At 37.5% G+C, this 12,121-nt stretch overlaps 1 protein-coding gene across 4 annotated transcripts in view; it reads left to right on the forward strand.

The window, feature by feature from the left end:
• The window catches only part of NSUN6 (NOP2/Sun RNA methyltransferase 6), a 57,360-nt gene that overhangs the window by 24,603 nt on the left and 20,636 nt on the right, over positions 1–12,121 (forward strand). For all 4 annotated transcript variants that reach the window (XM_072825637.1, XM_072825639.1, XM_072825638.1 and 1 more), the window contains exons 6-7: positions 2,848–2,929; positions 6,849–6,968. In XM_072825637.1, coding sequence (XP_072681738.1) covers positions 2,848–2,929; positions 6,849–6,968 — 202 coding nt within the window. The remainder of the gene's footprint in view (positions 1–2,847; positions 2,930–6,848; positions 6,969–12,121) is intronic.

Consider the following 12,121-nt stretch of genomic DNA (forward strand, 5'->3'; position numbering starts at 1 on the left):
GTAGTTTTCCTGGACATACTCCCTGTTGGTTTTTAAGGCCAGCTGTTTTGGAAACTCATCTCCATGCATTCATTATCTAAGGGTTGGGTTATTGAATGTGGAGCTAGAATCTCTCCTTGGGAAGGTAATACTCCTTTGATGTCTGTTCTGACCATGGAACATTGCGCCGGGGGTGTGGTTTAATCCTTTAGCAAGGCTGTATCTTTGCCTCTTCAATTCATCTTTGGGCTGTCCCTTGTGTGGGCTCTGTTCATTGAGTTTCTAGGTCCCCTTTAGAAGGAATGCTGACCATTTGATGTGTTTCTGGGAGGCGGTGAGCTCAGGATCTTATTATTCTGCCATCTATAATTCTCTTCTACTCTTCATTCTCTTATATTATTCAATGTAGTAGTTTTAGTAACTTTGCTGACAGACTTTTCTGAGTAATGTTTGTTGGTGGGAGTAGCAGACAACCATCTTTCAAAAAACTATTTTTTTAACTGAATTTTTAAACTTAGCATTCACTTATGCTGTTAGGATTTCTTTCTCTGCCCATATGAGGAAAAGCATGGTTCCATAACAAATGCTACATATATCGCGTTTCTTTTATAAAATTTTAGAACTATGTCTCCTAGTGGTATTTTGTTATTTAACTAATAAATTTGTATCCTTTGGTTTGTTGAATTACAGTGGAGTTCAGTCATAGACTTCATAGAGGTAGATTAATTTACTAACAGACTATCATATGAGATCTCGTGCTTTTTGTTATTATATGGGGATACATTTTATAAAAATCAGTTTTAAAAGAAACTTGCTGGGGGCACCTGGGTCACTCAGTCAGTTAAGCATCTGCCTTAGATAGCTTCTAGATGGCACTTGCCAGAGGAACTGACCTTGTGGTCAGAAGGTTAGAACTTTTAGTTCTACCCTAGGCCTTCCAGGGAGGGGAGAGGGACTGGAAATTCAGTTAATATTTAATGGTCAGTGACTTAATCAATTGGGCCTATGTAATGAAACCTCCATGATAACTCCTAGATGGTGGGGTTCAGAAAGCTTCCAGGTTGGTGAACACATCTAGGTACAGGGAAGGTGGTGATCCATATACTTCTCCATTGCTTCTCTTGGGCATCTCTTTCCTTTGGCTTTTCTAAATTGTATCCTCCATAGTAAACCAGTACTAGTAAATGTTTGGAATTCTGTGAATAGTTCTAGTGAGTTTTCAAACCTGAGGAGGGCAGTGTGGAAAACCCCCAAATTTACAGCCAGTTGGTCAGAATTACAGCTGGCAACCCAGGATGCCCAGTTGGCATCTGGAGTGACACTGGTCTTGTTGGATCCAACCACTGAGCCTGTGGAGTCTCACAATAACCCTGGGCAGATTGTGACAGAACTGAACTGGAGTGTGGGACACCCAGCTGGTGCAAGAGAAAACCCCACACATTTGGGGTCAGGAGCATTGTGTAAAGTGAGCCCACCTACCTACGTCAAGCAGAGTGCACACCATCCAAATAGATGCATCCCTACCAAGATTAGTTCAGAAGCTCTGAGCTTGTCAGCATACTGTACTGAGGACTTGGTTCTTTTCCTCCCTGCTTAGACTCTTGTTCTTTGCTTTTACTCCTATATCTAGTTTATTTTAGTTATTTATTTTTAAAAATTTTATTTACTTATTCATGAAAGAGAGAGAGAGAAAGAAAGGCAGAAACATAGGCAGAGGGAGAAGCAGGCTCGCAGGGAGACCAATGTGGGACTCGATCCTGGACCCCAGGATCACAACCTGAACCAAAGGCAGATGCTCAACAACTGAGCCACCCAAGGATCCCTCCTGTATCTAGTTTAAATCCATAATCTTAACCTTGCCTTTATTATTAGAGTGTACTTTTTCTGTACCCCTCTAATCTCTGGCTTTCTCTGGCAGCATTTATGTGCTTTTTCTTGCCTTTGATGGTCTCTGACAGACTCTCTCAGATTGCAGTTTGTCCTAGTGAATCATCGTCTCCTATGTTCTTCTGCTCTGATCATTTCCACTGCCACTTATTACATGGGATAAAGGTAGAAAAGCTCATCTGGAGGATTGATCAGTACTAGGCCCTCCCCTTCCATACCTTCTTCCCTCCACCATACTCTGGTGCCCACATGTGCTCACTCTCTCTAAATAAATCTTTTCTTTTTTTTTCTTAATCTTTTTTTAAAAAGTACACTTAAATCTCATAAGCACTGAGTTATACCTAGAAATGTTGAATCACTATATTGTACACCTAAAACTAATATAACACTATATACTGGGATTAAAAAATAAAATAACAGACCCATTATATGCCAACATAAATAACATTTTTGATCAAGTATCTCTGTTAAAAAAAAGACTCCTATTCTTGGCCTTTTTCAGTTTGTTCAAATCTCTGAAGAAATCCTCTGTGCCTAAATGAAAAATTTAACTATCCTCTTTAGTTTTCCTGATGGCCTTCTACTGTGAGGGATAAGTCCTAGGCAATTCACAGGAATACCCTAAGGATTGTCGTGTTGAGTACAGGGGTCTTTTTTTTTTTTTTTAAGATTTGTTTATTTATTTACTTATGATAGAGAGAGAGAGAGAGAGAGAGAGAGGGAGGCAGAGACACAGGAGGAGGGAGAAGCAGGCTCCATGCTGGGAGCCCGATGTGGGATTCGATCCCAGGACTCCAGGATCGCGCCCTGGGCCAAAGGCAGGCGCCAAACCGCTGAGCCACCCAGGGATCCCCTAGTACAGGGGTCTTAATAGGCAGAATGTCTTATATTTGTCCTGCTACTTGGGCCTCTTCCTAGGAACGGAGTTTGCGTGGACAGTGGAATTTGTACAGACTAATGTTAGATCTTTCTGCTTCTCAGAGGTAGAGGCATACGAATGACAGAACCCGTATATCTCAGCCCCTCATTTGACAACGTACTGCCCCGCTACTTATTTTTACAGGTAAGTAAGTATTTGTCAGAGTAAAATGTTTAATGACATTGAAACATAACTTCAGTGAGTTATTACAAATCTGTTTTTTTTTTCCTGTTATATTTTTTGTGGTTTATTTTTCTGATCTCCCTTTGGTTAAGCAATAAAAAAAACAAAAACAAAACTTTGTACGACTTCTTTTCCTTTTCTCAACTGATTTTAAACTTTTTTTAACCCTTTGTTGCTCAAAAGTGCTTTGGTACAGTTTACTGTAATTGCTTTCCATCTCAGAATATTAATTTCTAAATAATGCATACATTGATATACATATGTTTCATTTGTGACCTTGAGTAAGATGCAAATGGTTTACTCCTAACAGATTTTAAGATTTTATTTATTTATTCTGAAAGACAGAGAGAGAGAGAGAGAGAGAGAGAGGCAGAGATATAGGCAGAGGGAGAAGCAGGCTCCACGCAGGGAGCCCGATGTGGGACTCGATCCCGGGACTCCAGGATCACGCCCTGGGCTGAAGGCAGGCACTAAACAGCTGAGCCACCCAGGTATTCCCAACTCCTAACACATTTTTGTCAGGTGGTTATCAATTGCTGTGATACAATAATCTGTTTGCCTTGTCCAGTTTATTGCATATTTCCATGTGCAGTAACTCACTTGATTTGTTATAGTTCACTGGTTAGGTGGTATTATTATTACTGATATATGATGAAGATACCAATTATCAGATCTGTAGGGTTCTTGAGTGAGGTCATATACAATTTGTAATTAATAGTGTCTGAAACCTGACCTCAGTGGAGATGCCACTTTCTGCTCTGCCCAGTACTTTAAATAAAAAGACATAAATCCAAAGATTATTTCTGGTGTGAACAAATAGAAAAACAGATTGATATTTATTCTTTGATTCCACATCAGTGATGACATAACACATAGGATATATAATCTAATATATAGTTATATACTAGTTATATATTATTATACTGATTCTTCTTCAGTAATCTGGGCCAGACCCATGCCCTTTTTTTTAGTTTGGTATTGTGCTGTGTGCTTTGAATATATTATCACAAGCATTCATTGGCTTACAACTTAGACAACTGTTACCATTTCTTGAATGATGTTCAATAATTATTTAACTTGTGAAGATTAAGATAGTTCATAGGATGACTGGCTAAAGAAATTTTACCCTGAAGAAATCATATTTTATAGGCACAAGAGTTGGACAACTGGTAACCTTTGTCCATTCTACATTTTGAAGTTACTTTACAGGTGGAATTATATAGCTGTTGGAAAAGTCCCTGGGGAAATTTTTGTTTTGTTTTGTTTTTTCCTTTGATGCCTCTTGCCTTGCCATTATCCCCACTTAATTCTGTATTCTTTGTTGCTTCAAATAGCTTAAAAAAAAAAAAGCTTTACATTGTAGACTATTTTTCTTCTTTTTTTTTTTTTTTGGCTGCGGCATGTGGATGTGTAAAGGTCTACTGACAACTGATTATTTTTCATTTTAGCACCTGAAGTTACACTAGCATATATTTTTTAGACTTAATGGGGGTGTTGTGTACAATCACTAAAACTACAATTGTGTAATACCATTTGATTTTTCAAAATCAAAAGGAAACTTCTGTATCGCTTAAATACAGTCTGTAGAATCACAAAATAACCTTAGATGTCCTTCACATTAGAAGTAATTGTCATTTAAATGTTTAACAATTAAATACTTGTAAGAATTGCTTTCAGTTCTAATTACATTTTAACTTAACTAGAATAAAAAATAGTGCCTGAAACTTAATTTTCTCATTGCCTGGTTTCTTGTAAATAATTGATTTAAGAGCCAGATGAGATTAGACAAGCTAACAAATATTTAAATAAATACTACTGTCTGGGCACTAGCGCCAGAATTGGTTTTAGTTGGTCTGGCTGGGGTGGTGCCTTGGTCAGGAAGATTGAAAGCTCTCCCAGGTAATTCTCATGTGCAGTTAAAATTGAGATGGAGGGATCCCTGGGTGGTGCAGCGGTTTGGCGCCTGCCTTTGGCCCAGGGCGCGATCCTGGAGACCCGGGATCGAATCCCACGTCGGGCTCCCGGTGCATGGAGCCTGCTTCTCCCTCTGCCTGTGTCTCTGCCTCTCTCTCTCTCTCTCTATGATGACTATCATAAATAAATAAAATTTAAAAAAATAAAATAAAAAAAATAAAATAAAATTGAGATGGAGAATCACTGTAGTATACCTATGGGTTACATCTAGGTGCATGTTAGAATCACCTGGGGAGATTTTGAAAATACTGACGCCTAGGCCCTATTGCCAGAAATTCTGGTTTAACTACTCTAGATCAGGACTAGACATGTTTTTAAAACCCACGAGGTGATTTTCTTGTGTAACTAGAAAACTTTGATGACAAAGAAAACTTTGTCATTTCAAAAATTAATGAAGCCTCTTCACTTGGACTATTTCATAATTTCGATTTGTTGCATGACTAGAAGGTTCTTTTTTTTTTTAGAAGGTTCTTAATGTATTATGTTTGATTGCAAATTTCTGTCATCTTTGACCAGTATGTTAATGTTACTATTAGAAGTGAAGCAAAAACAGTTGTCTTTAGATAGAGAATCACGAAATCTTCAGTAGCCATGTACATGTTTCAGTGTTTTCATATTGGAGTTCAATTTTTAAATATTTTTGGAATAAGACCATTAAGAGAAAATAAGTGTAACATGGTAAGCTCATTTTTAGTGTTCATTGTGGAGGCACTGTTCTTTAGGGGCCTAAATGATTTGCACTGATTTTAATGCTTCATATACCCATAAGGAGGGGGGATACTTGTTCATTTATGTGTCCTTTCTCACCATTGATTCTCTGTTTTCAAATGGTAATCTTGGATTCACTTGAGAGCATTGTAACCTTCTCACAGTTCTTGAGAATGTACTAAGTGTTCTGGTGGGAAAATGAATTAAGACCTTTAAACTTTAAAAATAAATAACTGTACTTGTTAGCCTCTATTGTTTTTCTTGCCAAGTAAATTTTAAAATATATTACTTTAAAAAATGCATTACTGGGGCACCTGTGTGGCTTAGTCAGCTAAGCATCTGCCTTTGGCTCAAGTCATGATCCTGGGGTCCTGGGATCCTAGGATCAAGCCCTGAGCCCTGTGTTGGGCTCCCTGCTCAGCAGGAAGTCTGCTTCTCCCTTTCTCTCTCTCCCACTCTCCCCACTCTGTGCTCTCTTTTTCTCTAAAATAAACAAAATCTTTAAAATAAATGCATTACTTTGGGAAATCATTCTATCTCTATATAAGGCAAACTGTTATTCTCAAGTAGCAGTCCTTATGTGATCAAGACTAATAATGAATTAATGGTATAGTATAGCCTATTGCTGTATAACTTACTACTGTAAATATATTTGAGTTATCCAGTCTCATATTTCTAGGTGCCAATCAGAAATAGTAAGATTGGTTTACATTTTACTTTTCTCCTACAGAAATGTGGTGGTGGTGGGGAAGATAGGAACCCAGATGTCTTTGAGTGGCATTAGCACCATAAAACTAGAATTCTTAAATGGGTGCTAGATAGTGAAGCATCTGAAACATTGCAAAATTTTGTACATTTTCTTTGAAAAAGATTCAGAGTTTTATTATATTTCTAAAAAGGCTTTGACTTTCAAAATATTGAGAGCTACTGAATTGAGGGAAAAATATGCTTTTTTTTGCTAAACTGATAGGGGAAATGCATCATGCATGTGCACGTGTGTGTCTTGTGTGTGAATGCCCTATGAGATCATAGGTTACTCTAGGAAACTGAATTTCCTGACACTAGTCTGTTTACAAAAAGCATATTCTTGGCAGAGAATGCTGTACTGGATTACCTCCAAAGACTTCTTTATGTTCTCTGATTCTGAATTTTAAAAGGGTTTAGAATTATTGACAATTGGTTTTTTTTTTCTTTATAGAATTTGCCATCTGCTGTAGTAACTCATGTTCTGGATCCTCAACCTGGAGAAAAGATTCTAGATTTGTGTGCAGCACCTGGAGGCAAAACAACACACATTGCAGCATTAATGCGGGATCAGGTGAGACTGTCTTCACAGAAAAACTACTGTCCACACAGTACAGATTTCAGTGTTGAAGGTAGAACTACACACAACTTAAGAAACATTATGTAGACATTTATGATCTGAATTATTTCAGATTCAGCCAGAGTGAAGACTGTTCATTGATGGCATTCATCGCATGTTGAGTTCAATAGATAATTATCATTTGTGAAGACTGTCTGTAGATCTTAAGTCCCAAATTTACTAATACATTTGTAGAAGTCGTCTTCATAAAATTACATTTAAATGCAACATTTAAGAAATTTTATGTTCCTAGTTATAAGACTTGACACTTTTTAAACTACTAAATTCTGCCACTAAAACTTGATTTGATAGCATGTTCTGAAGTATCAAAATATACACTGATATCTATTTACGTTATAATATGTACACATCAATCACATTTTCTTGAGATTCATAAAAACCTTATGAGCTGACTTAAGTATAAAGCCTATTTCATTGTCACAAAATATAGTAAGCCTTGATAACTTTATTTCAGATTTTATTGCTTTTTCCTATGTATATGTATTTGACAGCATGTTTCCTTTCATTATGGGTTAGTCTGTGTTCAAAGCTCAATGTGACCTTGTAACCATTCTATACTGCAACTGAGAGTCTTCAGCTCAGGACAGATAGGGGCAGTTGATGCTATCTTTCTTCTTGTTTGAAATTCCACAAAATTACGTGGTTCCTGAAATGCTTAGACACACTAGTATCTTCACCTACCTTTGATCTGGAGGCAGATTTCAATTAATTGATTGGTTGATTAGACAAACATTTAGTTAGTACTTACATCTGCCAAGTACTGGGGATGGAGCACCAGACCATTGGAACCAAAATTGTCTTCGTCATGTAGCTTCCCTTCCAGTTAAGAGGAGACCTATAATAAACTAAATGAATACAAGTTATGGCATGTAGGATTGTGGCAAGGGCTGTAGTGAACAAGAGAGAAAGGGGAGGGGGCATTGAGAGGACTGAGGATAGTGAGCATGCAGTTTTTAGGAGGGTACTGAGGGATGCACCCTGCGAAGGTGGTTTTTGAGGAAAACCTTGAAGATGTGAACAATATGGAGGTCTGTGGAACCCATGATTTTGCTAGAGAAAAAGCAAGTGTGCTTGCCCTGAGGCCAGAGGGCACCTGACTTGTTTGAGAAAGCTCTGCAGTTTGCTGAGATACAAAGTGGGGAGGACAGGAGAAGGAAAGGAGACCAGAGAGAGGGGGAGGGCCCCAGGAGAGGATGTTTGGGTCTAGCAGTGGGCAGGATTTGACAGGATTTGAGTTGCGCTCCAGTGGTGGGAAGTCTGGGAAGTCAGAGATTTTGAACAGAACAGTGATGTAAGGCTCTTTAGTATTTAAACTATCCTTTGCTGTATGAAAACAGGCTAGAAGAGGGCAAAGGTGACTGGTTCAGAGATAGTAATTCAGAGAAGTGTTGTGGAGGCAGCAAGAAGTTCTGGAGATGTGTTTAAGATGGAGTTGTAAGGGTTTGCTGATGCACTGGATTGTGGGTTATGGAAATGAGAGAGTAATCCAGGGTGACTCCTGCAGATTTTGGCCTGAGGTACTGGAGAGTTGCTGGGCAAGGGTGACTATGAGAGGAGCAAGTTCTGTAGGGCAGTCAGAAAATCAGGTTTGGAGATATTAAAGTGAAGTGTCTGATTTGCAAGGGATGATTGAGCAGGGAATTGGACATTTGTACCTAGGGTTCGGGGGGGGGAGGTCTGGGCTGGAAATAAAAATTTGGGTTGGAAATGTAAATATATATAAAATAGAAATTTATAAGTCATTAGCATATAGGTAAGACTAAGAGTCATAAAACTGATATGGATGGCAATAGAGAGTAGACAAGGCTGAAAGACTGAACCTCATGGGTACTGTATGCCCACATTCACAGGTTGGGGAAAGAGAAGGGATGGCCAGTGATGTCAGAGGAAAACCAGAGGGGTATGAAACCCTGGAGACTATGTAAAGAAAGGTATTGAAAGACCATGGGGAGATCAGCTGTGTCAGATGTTGCCTGGCCACATAAAGTGAGGATTGAGCATTTCCAGTAGAACTTAGCACCATGTAGATTATGAGCAACCTTATGAACAGTTTTGGTGAGTGGAAATGCTTACTTGGATTGAGAATGAGAGGAATAAAAAGTGAACCAAGAAAACTCCTTTAATGGTGGGGTGGTGGGGAGTTATTTGTACAGGAATACAGTGAAACAGAGCAGTATTTGGAGATAGACTCAGGAAGTACTCTTTTTTAAGATGAGAGAAATGATCATGTTTGTATGCTAATGAGACATACATTAAAAGAGGAAATTGCTAACACCAGAGGGAGCAGGGAAAATTGCTGGAACAGTATCTTTGAGGAGGTAAGATGGGACAGAATTTGATGTACAAGTGGCTTTAGGTGGTAGCTTGCAACAGTTTATCCATGGAAGTAGGAGGGGAGATGGGATACATGGGTCCAGATGTTGGTGGCCTGGTCAATGTGGTAAGACACAGGAAAGTCTCTTCTGGTTGATTGAATTTTCTCAGTGAAATAAGAAGCAAGATCATCAGATGAGAGTGGGGATGGGGAAGGAGGTGGTAAGAGCTAGGAGGTATGAAATGTTTATCTAGGAAAATAGAAGTGAGAGTGGGCCATGGACACATCCTAGGAATTTCAGTTTGCACTGTAGTCTCTTTGAATAAAGTGGTTATGAATTTAAGGGAAGATTTGTTGGGATAGTGGTGGGCTTTTTTTCTTTTTTTTTTTCAACTGCTTGGAGGTAGAAATGAAGTTGGTGAAGAATTGGATTTAACCACAGCAGCATTTTGTCATGCTTTTATCTAAGATGCAGAAGCATATATGTAAGAGAGTAATTTTTTTTTTAATTTTTTATTTATTTATGATAGTCACACAGAGAGAGAGAGGCAGAGACACAGGCAGAGGGAGAAGCAGGCTCCATACAGGGAGCCCAACGTGGGATTCGATCCCGGGTCTCCAGGATCGCGCCCTGGGCCAAAGGCAGGCGCCAAACCGCTGCGCCACCCAGGGATCCCTGTAAGAGAGTAATTTGATGTAACATGGAATCTAAGCCGGGTAAAGAGCATAGCAAGGACAATAAAAGACTGAGGGCAGTGGATCCATTCTTATTTTTCTAAGTTAGCTCAGATTTATACAGGGGTAGGAATTCTTAGGCACTTAGGAAACTCAGCAATTTTTTTCATGGTCCTCATTTATAAATAAGAAAAAATTGCATACTTGAGGTGTAAGACCTTTTGTCATAGAAATACACTTCCTTAAGGCTTAGTAGAGCTCTTCTGCTCTGATTAACTTGATAGAAGATGTAATATCTGTGTGTCCACTCCCCAAAGTGCCAGATGCTAGACTTTACCAAGTGATCATTTTTGAACTATATTTAATATTTTTTAGGATAGTCAAGTGATTTACAAGCAATCTTGCACAGAAAATAATAGGAACATTTATTGTGTCAAGATGAAATTGCACTTTCATTAGTGCAAATCACTTTATCCAAAGACTTCTGATGAAAATTGACATTACTTGCATATTAGTGTTTGATAATGTTTTAATTTCTGAAACATTCACTATGTCATAAGCAGGGTGATAATGAACATGCTACATATATATATACGTATATAATATACATATATATGCATACATACATATAGTACATATTATACATATATACATATAATATACATATATACGCATATATTAATAAATTTTATATTTTCAGTAAATTTATTGAAGGGTTAAAACCTTATCTCTGCACTGTATGTATATCTATACATACTGTATATAGGTACTCTATATTTGTTCTATGTGTGTTTATGGGTACATGCAGTCTGTATGTGCCCTGTACACACAGATACATACTTGTACTAGTAGTATAACTTCAGTAAGTGGCCTATTAAAGTAATGAAGAAAGGAAAATATATTTGTTGTTAAAATATTGGGGAATTAATACTCTTGGTTCATTAGCAGAGATACACTTGCTTGTTTACTTATATTCTTTTTTTTTTTTTTGTCCCAAAGGTATTTAAGGTAACAGTAAAAACTTTAAGGAAAAATGGAGTAAATACCACCAGTGCATAAAATACAGAACACAAAATAGAATTCATTTTATAGAGTTGTGATGTTTAATGCAAATCAGTTTTCAGCTTACCTGAAATCTTGATTGTAAAGATTATATGTTTTGAAAAAGTAATAATAATCGCCCCTTAATTTATGATATATGATACTGTGTTTGCTTAGAAGTATTTATCTACAGATATTTTATTGTCTCTAGTAAAAAGTCTCACCAAAGAGAGTCTGGATACTTAAAGTGTGTGCATGTTCTGTTGTTTGGTTTTATAGTACTATGTAAAAATGACCACAGAAAGTGTAGCAGTGTCATAATCTATGCAAGTGATGCATATGTCATAAAAGGATGGTGTATTAAAAGGAACAAAAGCAAGAAAAGACACTGAAGAGTTAATCTTGCCATCTCTGCAATATCATTTCATAGTATATTTAAAAAATGAAATGAATATCACAATGCATTCATGAAAGTTTGGCCTCATCTTTGTTGACTTTGACTTAACGAAAGTGTTGCCATATAAAATTACTATTTTTTAAAAGACTTTTATTTATTTATTTGAGAGAGAAAGTGTGAGCACAAGCAGTGGGAGAGGCAGAGGGAAAGAGGAAGGGAGAAGCAGATTATCTGCTGAGCAGGGAGCCAGACTCAGGGCTTGATTCCATGACCTGAGCTGAAGGCAGATGCTTAACTGACTAAGCTACCCAGATGTCCCCTGTTATAAAATTATTTTTGAACTACTTATTATAGCCAGTCCAGAGCATTTTGCTGCAATATACAGGTCAATATTTTTATGTTATAGTTGTCAGAATTGACATGAATTTTATTTACATATAACTCAGAAAATATTGAGATGAGGATTGATTTTACAAGGAACATTCATCTGTATCCCAAAGCACTAGAAGGCAGATGTCTCAGAACATTAGTTCATATTCTTCCAGATATGAACAAAGTACATCAGATTGGTAATTTTTATTTATCTCCAGTAGATATTTTCAAGTTTCTTAGATGGCAAACACTGTTTATGGTTTTGAGTTTTGTTAAGTAAAAATAGCT

Source organism: Canis lupus, chromosome 5, assembly GCF_048164855.1.
Source record: "Canis lupus baileyi chromosome 5, mCanLup2.hap1, whole genome shotgun sequence".
Lineage (NCBI taxonomy): Eukaryota > Metazoa > Chordata > Mammalia > Carnivora > Canidae > Canis > Canis lupus.